This window comes from Pseudophryne corroboree, assembly GCF_028390025.1.
Source record: "Pseudophryne corroboree isolate aPseCor3 chromosome 3 unlocalized genomic scaffold, aPseCor3.hap2 SUPER_3_unloc_20, whole genome shotgun sequence".
Lineage (NCBI taxonomy): Eukaryota > Metazoa > Chordata > Amphibia > Anura > Myobatrachidae > Pseudophryne > Pseudophryne corroboree.
The window spans coordinates 2,063,142-2,079,431 of record NW_026967509.1 but is presented as its reverse complement, the minus strand read 5'-3'; the positions used below and the strand labels follow the sequence as shown (position 1 = coordinate 2,079,431).

The 16,290-nt window shown below is 49.5% G+C and overlaps 2 protein-coding genes across 4 annotated transcripts in view; one reads left to right on the top strand and one right to left on the bottom strand.

The window, feature by feature from the left end:
- Positions 1-16,290, top strand: part of LOC134983676 (zinc finger protein 585A-like) — a 158,550-nt gene that overhangs the window by 27,885 nt on the left and 114,375 nt on the right. Inside the window, exon 6 of the mRNA XM_063949342.1 lies at positions 13,642-15,031. Coding sequence (XP_063805412.1) covers positions 13,642-15,031 — 1,390 coding nt within the window. The remainder of the gene's footprint in view (positions 1-13,641; positions 15,032-16,290) is intronic.
- LOC134983674 (zinc finger protein 271-like) overlaps positions 1-16,290 on the bottom strand; it is a 172,106-nt gene that overhangs the window by 70,995 nt on the left and 84,821 nt on the right. The window lies entirely within an intron of this gene.

Here is a 16,290-nt window from a genome sequence, read left to right as displayed (position 1 = left end):
TCCAATGATTACTCACTGTTTTTATCCCTATTACTTTTTTTAGACATTTGTGGTCACAGGAATGTATCTCTTTAAAATGGTTCGATACTGAATGATTAGGATAACCTTTTTTGATATTTCGCAGGTGTTCTGCCCACCGCTCTTTTTAAAGATCTGGATGTACGTCCTATGTATTGCAGCCCACAACTGCACTCTACCAAATGAATGCAATTTTTTGTGTTGCATGTTATAAAATCGAGAATACGGTACACTTTTCCTGTAGATTTTGATTGTACCTCTTCCACTTTACTGGCTTGTGTGGTGTGGTGTCTGCACATATTGCAGAGTCCACACCTGTGGAAACCCTTGGTTTTTATTCTTCCGGATTTTTTTGGACCTACGGCACTTTTTACTAATTTCTGTTTTAGATTTGGTGCCTTCCTATAAATAAATTTCGGTTTAGACGGTAAAATGCTTTTAAAATTGGATCTCTATTCAACAAATGCCAGTGTTTGTAGAATATTTTTTCTACTTCTTTGTGCTGGCTATTAAAAGAAGTGATAAAAGGTAAAACTATATCATCTTTTTTGTCTTTGATATTTGTTTTTAAGAGGTCTTTCCTTTCTATTGCTCCAATTTCTGTAATGTATTTATTCAAGGTGTCTTTGTCGTATCCTTTTGCCACGAATTTTTGCTGTAAACTTCTTGACTGGTCCTGGAAAGTGCTCTGATCTGTGCAGTTGCACCTCATCCTTCTAAACTGGCCTTTGGGTACATTTCTTATCCAATTGTGGTGATGATTACTTTTTGTAGAAATATATGAATTGCTATCTGTGGGTTTAAAATACGATTTAGTTTTCAGTATACCATTCTCTATATATATCCAAAGATCTAAAAATTGTATCTCAAGAGGGCTGGTATTGAATGTTAAAAATATATTAAAATCATTAATATTTAAAGAAGTACAGAAAGAATTCAACGAGGAATCATCCCCTTCCCATATAAAAACAATATCATCGATAAAGCGATGCCAAAGCCTGATGTTCTTCAAAAAGGGATTGTTTTCAGACCAAATATATTCATCCTCCCATAGTCCCATAAACAGGTTGGCATACGCGGGGGCAAATTTTGTGCCCATAGCGGTTCCTTTCTTCTGTTGGTAAAACTTACCGCTATACCAGAAAAAATTATTATTTAAAATAAATTTTATACTATCTAAAATGAACTGGATTTTCTTTTCCTCCAAGTTGCTCCTCAGGAGATGATGTTCAGTTGCTTGCACTCCTTTAGTGTGATCAATAATAGTATATAAGCTACTCACATCTGCAGTCCCTAATATGAAATTAGGCTGCCATTCTACCAGTTCTAATTTTTTAAGTATATCTCCTGTGTCTTTAATATAGGATCTTAATTTTAAAACTTCCGGTTGGAGGTGATAATCCACATAGTGGGACAAATTTGATGTTACCGAATTAGTTCCCGCCACAATAGGTCTACCCGGGGGATCTTCCAGACTTTTGTGGATCTTCGGTAAGACATAAGAAGACTGGGAGTGTAGGATCTTTTATGTTGATATAACTTTCTTCTTTCTCTGTTAATATTTCTTCTATCTTATACTTCAAAGAAAAATTCTTTAATTCTTTCTGGATCCGTTCATTTGGGTTACTTCTTAGGGTAATATAGGTATCTTTATCATTTAGTTGTTTCTTAATCTCATTATCATATTTTACAGCGTCCATGATCTTTGGACTATATCACTAAAATATCCCAGTAAATAAAGGGGAGAGTGGAACATTGAGGATATTTTTATATCTGTTAACCCCGTTTTTACCCAGTCACCAAGAGGGTGCGCAAGGTGGTCCACACTTGTTGTTATTGTCTTGAACGTTTCTGGTGAGTGGGATCACCTGGACCACTACTGCTGCACTTTTGAGTTGGGGCGCTGTGTTTTTTTACAAACTTGTATTCTAAGTGTTAGCGAAGTAACCTGAGTGCAGCTGATACTCCGGTCCGGGTTTTTACTGTGCAGTGGTTACAGGCTCTGTGCACGGCAGGGAATCCGGCGCTGGTTTTGTGCTCACAGTCTGTGAGGTCTGAGTGGGGCGTGGACAGCACCTGCTATATAAACCATCCTCTCAGGCTAGGCAAATGCTGCTGAATCTTTGTTTGTTAGTCAGTTCCAGAGAATTAGCTAGTACTGTGTGACTTTGTATTTACTTGTTGCTTACTGCATATAGGCCTTGGGATTTGGTACTTCATTCTGCCAATCCGGACCTAGCAGTAAGACTGGAGTCAGTTGTTTAACCTGCTGGGGTTCTTTTGCTATTCTGTGAACCCTGCAGGTTTGCGGCTGTACTCTCAGACCTGCCTGCTTAATCCTCTCTCACTGTGCAGGGCGTCCAGGTGTCAGTTTAGTGGCAGTAAGCTGAACCTGTGCCCTGGAAGTGGTAGTTAGGATTGTGGATACTCTCCTTGTGTCTATATTTCTATCTCTGACCAAGGAGTTTATTCCCACACCCGTTGGTAACCCTTTGGGGTTTTTTCTGTTGCTCTTAGCAACATCATTTCGGGTGCTCCACATGTTAAATCACTACATCTCGCTTCATTGTCCGCTCTATTCCATCTGAGCATTCCTGACACTAGGGAGACACCCAGTTCCTGAGCCTTCCGGCTTCTGCGTTCACTTTGTGTTTATTAGTTATTCCATCACCTTCTGTGTATGTTATGTTATACTGTCTGTGAGTTCGTTTGCTCCGCATCCCTCTCTGTTCATACACCGGTATACTCCTGTTAGCACTGGTGTGCGTAACAGTCAGGCTATTGCTGATCTGTTTTGGTTCACACTGTTAACTGGGTTTAGTTGAATGCCATGTTGTACGGTGTGGTGTGATGTGAGCTGGTATGTATCTCACCCTTAGTTTAACAAAATTCTTTTCCTCGAAATGTCCGTCTCCTCTGGGCACAGTTCCTATAACTGAGGTCTGGAGGAGGGGCATAGAGGGAGGAGCCAGTTCACACCCATTCAAAGTCTTATAGTGTGCCCATGTCTCCTGCAGATCCCGTCTATACCCCATGGTCCTTTTGGAGTCCCCAGCATTCTCTACGGACTAAGAGAAAAGGATGTAACGGTAGGTATTAAAATCCTATGTTTGGTCTCATCACTCCAAATGACTTTGTTCCAGAAGTTTTGAGGCTTGTCTCTGTGCTGTTTGGAGTATTGTAAGCGGGATGCTTTGTGGCATTTGCGTAGTAATGGCTTTCTTCTGGCGACTCGACCATGCAGCCCATTTTTCTTCAAATGCCTCCTTGTGCATCTTGAAACAACCACACCACTTTTTTCAGAGAGTCCTGTATTTCAGCTTAAGTTATTTGTGGATTTATCTTTGCATCCCGAACAATTTTCCGAGCAGTTGTGGCTGAAATATTTGTTGGTCTACCTGACCGTGATTTGGTTTCCACAGAATCCATCATTTTCCGCTTCTTAATTACAGTTTGAACACTGCTGATTGGCATTCTCAATTGCTTGGATATCTGTGACAGGACGGTACCGTACGGAAGCACTCGCCGCTTGCCGCGTCCCGTCGACTGCGCACAGAATGGAAGGTCAAGCCGCACGAGGCCTGACCACATAGGGGATTCCGGCTTACCGTCAGTAACCGCCTGCTACTGACTCCACCCACTGCGCTGTGGGCGGGTTCTCGCTGCCACCACCAAACTCCTAACCTGCCGTGGCGTTTGGAACCACGGTTCTGCTCTGTATGTGCCGACGCACTGCCTTAACACACCTGTGTGGTGTTGACGAATCCCCACTAGCCACTTGCTAGGTCTCTACCGGTAGCTGGCGGAAGGCGGGGCTTGGAGACGTCAGGTGCTTCCATGGACAGCCGGAGAACGGGGCTAGGTTTGGCCTAACCCTGTAGGTCACAAGATGAAGCAGTCTTCTTGAGGCAAAGATGTTTATTGCTCAAATAACCTTTAAAAAGGCTCCTCCCTATTGCTAGGGGCAACAGCATACAATCAGATGTTTTCAGCAGAAGAAGATGTTACAATACACTCCTATGGGCCAACTGCCCTTCTTTTATCCCTCTCCAAGACCCCTTACCACAGGGGGTAAGCCCGCCCTGTGGTGCACAACCAATCAATGTTTACCCATGAGCTGTGCATGCTTTGGTCTCATGCACAGCTTTACATTGTTCCCTATGGACAGTGGGGAGTGGTCGGTCTCCTTTGACTCTCCCACCTTGGAGAATCAGGATACTCCCCGGTGCCGTCCAGTCTGGCTGGGGGGAAGTTTTCCCTCCTAAATCTGACTTCCGGAAACCTGCCCGGGACCCCTCTCACTGCCTGCAGCCTGGATTTGGGCTCCAGAGCTGGGCAGCCTGGCTCCCCGGTCCAGGTTTCTTGGCACTACGGGTGATCTCCATGGAGCTCCAAGAAACCACTCAGCCTGTTTCCTAGCTGAGCTGCTTCTCTTTCTCCCTGTGCCCCTTGGAAATGTGAGGCTGGATGGGAAAGCATTCCGTTTTTGGGGAAAAGGTCTGGGAGAATCCATCAGCCTGCACAGCTATGGATTCCCCCCTCCTGGGACACACAACCAAGTAAGTGCAATTTACCTTTAAATACATCACATTTAAATCACCCTGTACATGTTATACATTTAAATACACTCTGAGCCTGCACAGGCTCCACGTACCTAGGCACTGCAGTGCCTTACAACACACTGTACTTTCTACATTTAAATAGACACTGTCTGGTTTGTGGAATACTGTGTACTAGCCCTGCAGCCTGGCTGCTAGGGCTCTCTGCGTGCTGGAGGTATGGGGCTGGCTTCCCCCACCCTCCAGCCTGGCTGCCTGCCACTGGGGTCCAGGGAGCTGGCTCTCCCTGTCCCCCCAGTGTGGCACTACTTTTGTGGCCCCGCCGCACGCAGCGGCGCACCCCCCTGTACTGAAGCCCGGCGGCCCGGGACACTTGTCCCGGCCGCCGTGACTAAGGCTCTGTTTGAGCGCTGAGGCACCGGGAGCGTAGCTCCCGGACCCCAGCGCTCATCAGCCTGCTCAGCAGCCTAATTGCACCCCCGCCGCTAGGGAGCCGGCTAGCCCGGTCCCCCATGAGCGGCGCCTGTCTGGTAGCCTCGCTGCGCAGGAGGCCGGCTAGCCCGGTCCCCTGTATGCGGCGCTGGATCCATGGTGCCTCGCCGCAGTGTCCGGCGGGGAGCCGGGCTGCGGCACACCCCCTCGCCGCCCAGCAGCCCGGGACGTCCGTCCCGGCGGCTGCGGCTGGCCACCCGTGCTGGGCTGAGGCGCCGGGAGCAGAGCTCCTGACCCCCAGCGGCGGCTCTCACAGAGAGCACTGCAGCGGGAGCCGAGCTCCCAGCCGCAGCGCTCACCCTTCTCCCCGGCGCGCACAGCCCGGTGCGCCCGGGGCTTCACCGACCGCTGCCGGGAGCGGAGCTCCCGGACTCCGGCGGTCAGCGGCTGCCTTCTCTCCCCCGGCGCGCACACACTGCTGAGCGCGCCGGGGGGCTGTCCTCCCTGCCGTGGTCTCCGGAGAGGTCCGGGACCACGGCACATCTTAAAATACAATTTAAACATTTAATACAACACGGCGCCTAGCGCCCCATACATTTTCAAATCTGGCGCCAAGCGCCCATTGTCTGTAAAAGTGGCGCCGGGCACTAGGGGTTAACCCCTTCAGTGCTGCAGGCGGCCATTTCCCTCGTGGCTGGGGTCCCTCTGGCCACACTCCTCCCCCCCCATTCAAGCGGGTCAACCAGGGACCCATGTCCTAACGATTTGGGTCCTGGTCCCGCAGTCCGTTGGGGTGAAGGGGACGCTACCTGGGGGGTGTAGGCTCTGGCCTAGACAGTTCATCCATAGTGTAGTGGGCCTCTCTTTGTGGGTGCACAATGTTCAAATAGTCCACCTGAAGTCCAAGTTCAAGGCTCCACCACAAAAGTCTGTCAAATTTCCCCAAGTTAGGTTGCAGCCATCTAACAGGTAGGTGGTAAGTCACCACGGTGGGGGGCCGGTTACAAACAAGTGCCACCCAAGGTGTCCCAATTGTGGCATACCCCACCTCCCACCATAGCAGTTTTCTGCGCAAACAGGCCACAGGGTGCTCCTGACCATATGGCTCTTTCTGGCTCGGTACTGCTCCCAGTCCGTGCAGTGGCGCAATAGTTCGTAACACACAGTCCTGGTCAAGAATGTGCGCCGTCAGCACTGGAGCGGGTACCCGAGCCTCCTTCAATGACTGGAATGCCAACTCGCAAGCAGGTGCAAAGTCCACTGACTTGGGAATGCCCTTCCTAGCCATCTCTGTCAAGGGGTTCACTACAGGACTAAAGTCAATGACAACATGTCCGTAGGGCCTTACAGGTTCTAAGGTCAGTACCGGTCTGGGTGATGTGGGTCGGGGACAGCCTCTGGTTGCCTCCACCCCCTCTGGGTTGGGCCTACCCCTGTCTCCTTCCACATGGTGCCCCAGGCACTGCACCTTCGTCATACCTATCTAGCAACTGTCTGCCCTAACTGTCAGACCTGCCCTCCAATCCTCTTCTGTCGACCTATGACTCGGGAAATCTACCCTGTCACCTAGGCCTACTCTTCCCTCCTCATCCGCTACCTGTGCCACAGTGATGGCGGCCAGACCACCAGCCTCTGGATCCTGTGTGGCATCCAATACAGGGAGGCTGCGTGTCTTCCCCGATCTACTGTGCACAGGCAGGGGTCCTACTATGTCCACAGCAACTTGCTGCAAGGGTTCTCCTATGGGCAGAGGCCCAGAGACAACACAACCGCTGGAGTGCCCCGGCTGCCAACGCATGGCACCAGCCTTACAGTTGGTCTGGGCGTCATCCGACATTCCAGACCAGGGTAAGCTCTGTGTCTGGCACTTCAGGGTACGGTCTGTCTCCGGGTTACTGTCCAAAGGGGTTTCACTGGCAACCGACACCGGTTGCGCAGGAAAGTTCCCTGAGGGGACCAGTTGGACACATTCCCTATCTGGTCTATCCCCTCCCACTTTCCGGGCTACCCTGTACCTTAACCCTTGCCGCCAGGTCAACCTCCCCGCCCCAACCCTGTCAAGGCCGCTGCCAGAGTGGCGCCTCATGCCTTTCGGGGATGGGTCAGAGAGTTGAGCCTCCCTAAACTCCTGCCTGTGGCCCTCAATCTCTCCTAAATTGGGACACTCTACAGGGGGATCTAGGTGGGGACTACTAGGGTCAGTCTGGTAGGGGTCAGTCATGGAAAAGTCAGTGTGGTTTCTCATACTCACCGCCGGAGTTGGCAAACCATTTGGGTCAGGAGCATCATTGGGCACCCCCACAGGATCAAACGAGCTGGAACCGACATCCTCTGCGTTGCTAGGGGACGTGGGCATACCAGAGGCAAAAGGCATGCGGGGTCGATGTGCTGATCTAGCCGCTGTAATCTTTTCCTCTGGGCTGGTTGATGCTGTGGTTGGCTGTGCTGGCAGTTGTCTAGCAGCTGTAGTATTTTCCTCTGGGCTGGGCTGTGCTGGAGTAGCTGATGTCAACGGTGGGTTTGGAACTTGACTCCGGGGAATGGCACCAACAAACGTAGTGACGATCCCACCACCCAGATCATTTCCTAGGACCACATCAGTTGGGAGACCATCCATGACGGCAACTTCTCGCAACTCTGGTCCAGCTCCCCAGTCCAGGTAGACTCTTGCCATGGGAACCGCTTTTTCTGTTCCTTCTGCCAGGGTGACCGTGGCAGTGCGACCCTGCAATACTGCAGCAGGATCTATAAGGTGGGGGCTCACCACAGTTATTGAGGCCTTCTCCCTGCATGGGTCCAACGTGGACTGGCTGCAGGTGCCTCCACATGTTGTGTAGGGGCTGTTTGGCCATGCAGGTGACTCCGCAGAGTGCACCTGTCTCTCGCCACACTCCATCGGACTGACTGGATGGGGAACAGTCTCTGTAGGCCCATCTCCTCTCGACAAACAAGCGATCCGGGCTCCAGCACTCGGATTTGGGGCACGAGTCTGGGGTGCTTGGGATGCAGGACAGTTCATCCTCAGATGTCCGATTTTCCCACAGCCGTAGCACTTCTTCTCCAGTCGTGGCACCGATGATCTCTGATCAGTTGCAGGGACGCTGCGGTGCGGTTGCTGGCTAAGAGCACCCGGGTTGGAAGATGCTTGTCTTTGGGGGTGATGAGCTGAAGAGGGGGGTCCCCTTGGTGGTACAGTCTGTTGGAGCTGGCTGCTGGCGGGGCGCTTCTGCCCCCGTGGCCGAATTGCCACATACTTGTCTGCTAACTGGGCAGCCATCTTTAAGCTGGGTGGCTCCCGATCTAGCACCCACTCCTTCACTTCTTGGGCGCACCTGCGGTAGAACTGCTCCCTGCAGATCAGGTCGATCAGTGCGTCCCATGTAGTGGCTTCCGAATCCTTCACCCACTTCACCACGTACTGCCACAGCTGGGTGGCGAAATGCTCATGGGTGCTGCTAGGATTCTTGGGCAAGTCTCTGAACTTCTTCCTGTAAGACTCTGGAGTGATGAAGAATCGCTGGAGGAGGGCCTTCGCGACTTCGTCGTAGTTCCCACAGTCCTCCGTCGCCACTCCTCGATAGGCCTCCAAGGCCTCTCCATGCAGAGTGGGCACAAGGTGTCTCACCCACTCCGACTTGGGTAGATCGTGTAGTTTGCAAGTCCTTTCAAAAACTTGTAAATGTCCATCAATGTCCCCATCACTGTCTGCAAACTTGGCAAACTGAACTCGTCCTGAACTGTGCACAACAGCTGACAACGGATCCCGGGGTACCACGGCCTGTGGTGCCCGCTCATCACGCCACATCTGGATGATGATCAAGCGCTCTTGCTCCGTTGCCCTTTCCCCCAATTCCGCTAGCCGATCTGCTAGGGTATCCGGGCCGCCCCCCTTGGGACGTTGGGATCCTGGCCCTGCTAGGGATTGCTGGGAAACATTGCTGCTGTGAGAGAGGGCGGGGCTTGTGGTTCTCACCGGTTCTGTACGAAGGTCCACTGGTGGGCCGTCCTCTGCGATGCTGATGCCGTCAGTGCTTTCCACCTCCGCCCGATGAAACTCCTCCCAGCTCCTGAGCGCCGCCTGCATGACGCTCCTGGACGCGTTGGAAGGGATATCCACACCCTTCCCCTGGCATACGATCTCCAGATCCTCCTTGGACATTCCGCTGAATTCCGCCATCTTGTGCGTTCTCCTGCGCTGCAGTTACTCCTCTCCTGAGTAACTCGGCTTCTCCAATCGGGTGATGAAAAGCCGCCTGGGATTATCCCACCACTATGCCACCAATTTATGTGACAGGACGGTACCGTACGGAAGCACTCGCCGCTTGCCGCGTCCCGTCGACTGCGCACAGAATGGAAGGTCAAGCCGCACGAGGCCTGACCATATAGGGGATTCCGCTTACCGTCAGTAACCGCCTGCTACTGACTCCACCCACTGCGCTGTGGGTGGGTTCTCGCTGCCACCACCAAACTCCTAAACTGTCGTGGCGTTTGGAACCACGGTTCTGCTCTGTATGTGCCGACGCACTGCCTTACCACACCTGTGTGGTGTTGACGAATCCCCACTAGCCACTTGCTAGGCCTCTACCGGTAGCTGGCGGAAGGCGGAGCTTGGAGACGTCAGGTGCTTCCCTGGACAGCCAGAGAACGCGGCTAGGTTTGGCCTAACCCTGTAGGTCACAAGATGAAGCAGTCTTCTTGAGGCAAAGATGTTTATTGCTCAAATAACCTTTAAAAAGGCTCCTCCCTATTGCTAGGGGCAACAGCATACAATCAGATGTTTTCAGCAGAAGAAGATGTTACAATACACTCCTATGGGCCAACTGCCCTTCTTTTATCCCTCTCCAAGACCCCTTACCACAGGGGGTAAGCCCGCCCTGTGGTGCACAACCAATCAATGTTTACCCATGAGCTGTGCATGCTTTGGTCTCATGCACAGCTTTACATTGTTCCCTATGGACAGTGGGGAATGGTCGGTCTCCTTTGACTCTCCCACCTTGGAGAATCAGGATACTCCCCGGTGCCGTCCAGTCTGGCTGGGGGGAAGTTTTCCCTCCTAAATCTGACTTCCGGAAACCTGCCCGGGACCCCTCTCACTGCCTGCAGCCTGGATTTGGGCTCCAGAGCTGGGCAGCCTGGCTCCCCGGTCCAGGTTTCTTGGCACTACGGGTGATCTCCATGGAGCTCCAAGAAACCACTCAGCCTGTTTCCTAGCTGAGCTGCTTCTCTTTCTCCCTGTGCCCCTTGGAAATGTGAGGCTGGATGGGAAAGCATTCTGTTTTTGGGGAAAAGGTCTGGGAGAATCCATCAGCCTGCACAGCTATGGATTCCCCCCTCCTGGGACACACAACCAAGTAAGTGCAATTTACCTTTAAATACATCACATTTAAATCACCCTGTACATGTTATACATTTAAATACACTCTGAGCCTGCACAGGCTCCACGTACCTAGGCACTGCAGTGCCTTACAACACACTGTCTGGTTTGTGGAATACTGTGTACTAGCCCTGCAGCCTGGCTGCTAGGGCTCTCTGCGTGCTGGAGGTATGGGGCTGGCTTCCCCCACCCTCCAGCCTGTCTGCCTGCCACTGGGGTCCAGGGAGCTGGCTCTCCCTGTCCCCCCAGTGTGGCACTACTTTTGTGGCCCCGCCGCACGCAGCGGTGCACCCCCCTGTACTGAAGCCCGGCGGCCCGGGACACTTGTCCCGGCCGCCGTGACTCTGGCTCTGTTGTAGCGCTGAGGCGCCGGGAGCGTAGCTCCCGGACCCCAGCGCTCATCAGCCTGCTCAGCAGCCTAATTGCACCCACGCCGCTAGGGAGCCGGCTAGCCCGGTCCCCCATGAGCGGCGCCTGTCTGGTAGCCTCGCTGCGCAGGGAGCCGGCTAGCCCGGTCCCCTGTATGCGGCGCTGGATCCATGGTGCCTCGCCGCAGTGTCCGGCGGGGAGGCGGGCTGTGGCACACCCCCCTCGCCGCCCAGCAGCCCGGGACGTCCGTCCCGGCGGCTGCGGCTGGCCACCCGTGCTGGGCTGAGGCGCCGGGAGCAGAGCTCCCAGCCCCCAGCGGCGGCTCTCACAGAGAGCACTGAAGCGGGAGCCGAGCTCCCAGCCGCAGCGCTCACCCTTCTCCCCGGCGCGCACACCCCAGTGCGCCCAGGGCTTCACCGACCGCTGCCGGGAGCGGAGCTCCCGGACTCCGCCGGTCAGCGGCTGCCTTCTCTCCCCCGGCGCGCACACACTGCTGAGCGCGCAGGGGGGCTGTCCTCCCTGCCGTGGTCTCCGGAGAGGTCTGGGACCACGGCACATCTTAAAATACAATTTAAACATTTAATACAACACGGCGCCTAGCGCCCCATACATTTTCAAATCTGGCGCCAAGCGCCCATTGTCTGTAAAAATGGCGTCGGGCACTAGGGGTTAACCCCTTCAGTGCTGCAGGCGGCCATTTCCCTCGTGGCTGGGGTCCCTCCGGCCACAATATCTTTTTATATCTCTTTCCTGTTTTATACAGTTCAAATACCTTTTTACTGCATATCCTTTGACAATTCTTTTGCTTTCCCCATGACTCAGAATCCAGACACGTCAGTGCAGCACTGGATGAAAGATGCAAGGGTTTTTCAGGAGTCCAGAAGCACACTGACCTTTTATATGAACACACTGATAACAAGCAAACAGATCACAGGTGAGGATGGTTACCTTTAGTAGCCATTCAAACCCGTTTGTGTCAACTTGGTTGCATGTTATCAGGCCAAAAATTTTTGTAAACTTTTGATCAGGGTCATTTGGGTAGTTTCTGTTGTCATTACGATTTAAAAAGAGTAAACACAGTTGTTTGACAATAAATGGCTTCACCCAACCACTAACCATGGGTGAAAGAAAAGTTTGTGAGTTATCATTCATATTCTCTGACAAATGGCCAGAAAATCACTAATTCTGCTAGGGTATGTAAACTTATGAGCACAACTGTATATAAGCTAAATTGCTGTGAGCTTTAGACCAGGTAGCAGCATACCTAAAGTGCAACACTAATGTGATAGCTGTTTTTATGGTAATTATTTTGAGCAGTAGAGTAGGACTTGCAGTATAGTGGGGTCTCTTGTTGGGGGCTGCAGGCTTAAATGCATTGGTCAATACGTGAACTAAATCTCCACTGTTTATTATTGTTAGTGGTTATAGTGAGTGCAGAGGCCCAGTGACATAGATATAATATACTAATCCACAGCACTCACCGTTCCTAGATTTGGGGTGCAACACAGTATGTGACCACATTGTTTAAATAAAATCCCTGGGGCTCTGCACTCACTATATTAACTAACAATAATAAACAGTGGAGATTTAGTTCACGTATTGACCAATGCATTTAAACCTGCAGCCCCCCCCCCAGATTACCTGCATTGTATCTATTAACACCCAATTAAAATCCAATGGTTTTTTATTACTTTATTCAGCTCTCTATACACTTAACTTTGTGTTTAATATTTCAACAATTTAGTTTACATACTTTACTGTACTTAATAAAGGTTATATATTATTTATCAGTGCGCCGAACAGGACAGCACTTTCTCTTCTTTGGTGTTTTAATGATTCATTATTGCAAAGCCCATGTCACCTCTAGTAATCCCACATGAGCGTCCATGTCACCTCTAGTAATCCCACATGAGCGTCCATGTCACCTCTAGTAATCCCCCATGAGCATCCGTGTCACCTCTAGTAATCCCACATGAGCGTCCATGTCACCTCTAGTAATCCCACATGAGTGTCTGATGTCACCTCTAGTAATCTCACATGAGCGTCCACGTCACCTCTAGTAATCCCACATGAGCGTCCATGTCACCTCTAGTAATCCCACATGAGCGTCCATGTCACCTCTAGTAATCCCACATGAACGTCCCTGTCACCTCTAGTAATCCCACGTGAGCGTCCATGTAACCTCTAGTAATCCCACGTGAGCGTCCGTGTCACCTCTAGTAATTCCACATGAGCGTCCGTGTCACCTCTCGTAATCCCACATGAGCATCAGTGTCACCTCTAGTAATCCCACATGAGCGTCCATGTCACCTCTAATAATCCCACATGAGTGTCTGTGTCACCTCTAGTAATCCCACATGAGCGTCCATGTCACCTCTAGTAATCCCATATGAGCGTCCGTGTCACCTCTAGTAATCCCACATGAGCATCCGTGTCACCTCTAGTAATCCCACATGAGCGTCCGAGTCACCTCTTGTAATCCCACATGAGCGCTATGTCACCTCTAGTAATCCCACATGAGCGTCCGTGTCACCTCTAGTAATCCCACATGATCGTCCGTGTCACCTCTAATAATCCCCCATGAGCGCCAATGTCACCTCTAGTAATCCCATATGAGCACCCTTGTCACCTCTAGTAATTCCACATGAGCGCCCATGTCACCTCTAGTAATCCCACATGAATGTCCGTGTTACCTCTAGTTATCCCACATGAGCGTTCAGTGTTGATCAAGCTCCAGTCTAAACATCCTATCTTTTTTGTTTTTTTAATAAACATAAAAGCAATGATTACAGGTAAAAAAAAAATGTCAGTTATAGAATTATATATTGTATCCTGTAACACCCTGTGTCTTGTCTGCTCATTTTATATATTAATGTATTTTATTTCCAGCAGATGGACACACAAGCAGGAATATCTCAGAAGGACATCTATTGTTATCCCCGGATTGTGACATAAAAGATGACAGTAGACAGGATTCTCCAGCATTTAACCCCATTACCCCAATTATATATCCAGCTCTATCAACTGATCCCCCTGATCCTGGGAAATGTTCTCCTGATCACTCTGATATTGGTGCATCTGTTACAGCTTTGAGAGTAGATACAGTGTTTCCCTGGTCTATAGATACCAAATGTTTTACACAGAACACAAACCTTATTACTCATCAGCCAGCTAAGGCAGGTGAGAGGCCATTTCCATATTCTGAGTGTGAGAAATGTTTTACATATAAATCAAATCTTGTTACACATATGAGAAGTCACACAGGTGAGAAGCCGCATTCCTGTTCTGAGTGTGGGAAATGTTTTACACAGAAATCATCTCTTGTTACACATCAGAGAAGTCACACAGGTGAGAGGCCGTATTCCTGTTCTGAGTGTGGGAAATGTTTTGCATCGAAATCAAATCTTATTAAACATCAGAGAAGTCACACAGGTGAGAAACCGTATTCCTGTTCTGAGTGTAGGAAATGTTTTGCACAGAAATCAGCTCTTGTTACACATCAGAAAAGTCACACAGGTGAGAAGCCGTATTCCTGTTCTGAGTGTGGAAAATGTTTTGCATCGAAATCATATCTTGTTACACATCAGAGTAGTCACACAGATGAGAAGCCATATTCCTGTTCTGAGTGTGGGAAATGTTTCACAAAGAAATCAGCCCTTGTTACACATCAGAGAAGTCACACAGGTGAGAGGCCATATTCCTGTTCTGAGTGTGGGAAATGTTTTACACAGAAATCAGATCTTGTTACACATAAGAGAAGTCACACAGGTGAGAAGCCGTATTCCTGCTCTGAGTGTGGGAAATGTTTTGCATCGAAATCAAATCTTATTAAACATCAGAGAAGTCACACAGGTGAGAAACCGTATTCCTGTTCTGAGTGTAGGAAATGTTTTTTATCTAAATCATATCTTGTTAAACATCAGAGAAGTCACACAGGTGAGAAACCGTATTCCTGTTCTGAGTGTAGGAAATGTTTTGCACGGAAATCAGGTCTTGTTATACATCAGAGAAGTCACACAGGTGAGAAGCCGTATTCCTGTTCTGAGTGTGGGAAATGTTTTTTATCTAAATCAAATCTTGTTAAACATCAGAGAAGTCACACAGGTGAGAAGCCATATTCCTGTTCTGAGTGTGGGAAATGTTTTACACAGAAATCATCTCTTGTTACACATCAGAGAAGTCACACAGGTGAGAGGCCGTATTCCTGTTCTGAGTGTGGGAAATGTTTTAGACAGAAATCAGATCTTGTTACACATCAGAGGAGTCACACAGGTGAGAAGCCATTTTCATGCTGTGAGAGAAATAAATCCGCTCTTGTTGAACATATTAGACATTACCCAAGTACGGAACCATTTAAATCTTCTGGAGTATAATTATCACTGCCATGCAATGTTCCTCAAGGGTCAATCCTATCTCCTATGCTTTATGCAATATACAGTCTGGTCCATATATATTGGGACATCGACACAATTCTCATATTTTGGGCTCTATACACCACCACAATGGATTTGAAATGAAACAAACAAGATGTGCTTTAAATGCAGACTTTCCGCTTTAATTTGAGAGTATTTACATCTAAATCAAGTGAACGGTGTAGGAATTAAAAACGGTTTTTATATGTGCCTCCCACTTTTTAAGGGACCAAAAGTAATGGTACAGACTAAACAATCCTAAATCAAACTTTTACTTTTTAATACTTTGTTGCAAATCCTTTTGTCAGTTACAGCCTGAAGTCTGGAACGCATAGACATCACCAGATGCTGGGTTTCATCCCTGGTGATGCTCTGCCAGGCCTCTACTGCAAATGTCTTCAGTTCCTACTTGTTCTTGGGGCATTTTCCCTTCAGTTTTGTCTTCATCAAGTGAAATGCATGCTCAATCGGATTCAGGTCAGGTGATTGAATTGGCCATTGCATAACATTCCACTTATTTTCCTTAAAAAATACTTTGGTTGCTTTTGCAGTATGCTTCGGGTCATTGTCCATCTGCACTGTGAAGCGCCTTCCAATGAGTTCTGAAGCATTTGACTGAATATGAGCAGATAATATTGCCCGAAACACTTCAGAATTCATCCTGCTGCTTTTGTCAGCAGTCACATTATCAATAAATACAAGGGAACCAGTTCCATTGGCATCCATACATGCCCACGCAATGACACTACCGCCACCATGCTTCACTGATGAGGTGGTATGTTTTGGATCATGAGCAGTTCCTTTCCTTCTCCAAACTCTTCTCTTCCCATCACTCTGGTACAAGTTGATCTTTGTCTCATCTGTCCATAGGATGTTGTTCCAGAACTGTAAAGGCTTTTTTAGATGTTGTTTGCAAACTCTAATCTGGTCTTCCTGTTTTTGTGGCTCACCAATGGTTTACATCTTGTGGTGAACCTTCTATATTCACTCTTGTGAAGTCTTCTCTTGATTGTTGACTTTGACACATATAGACCTATCTTCTGGAGAGTGCTCTTGATCTGGGCAACTGTTGTGATGGTGTTTTTCTTCACCAGGGAAATAATTCTTCTGTCATCCACCACAGTTT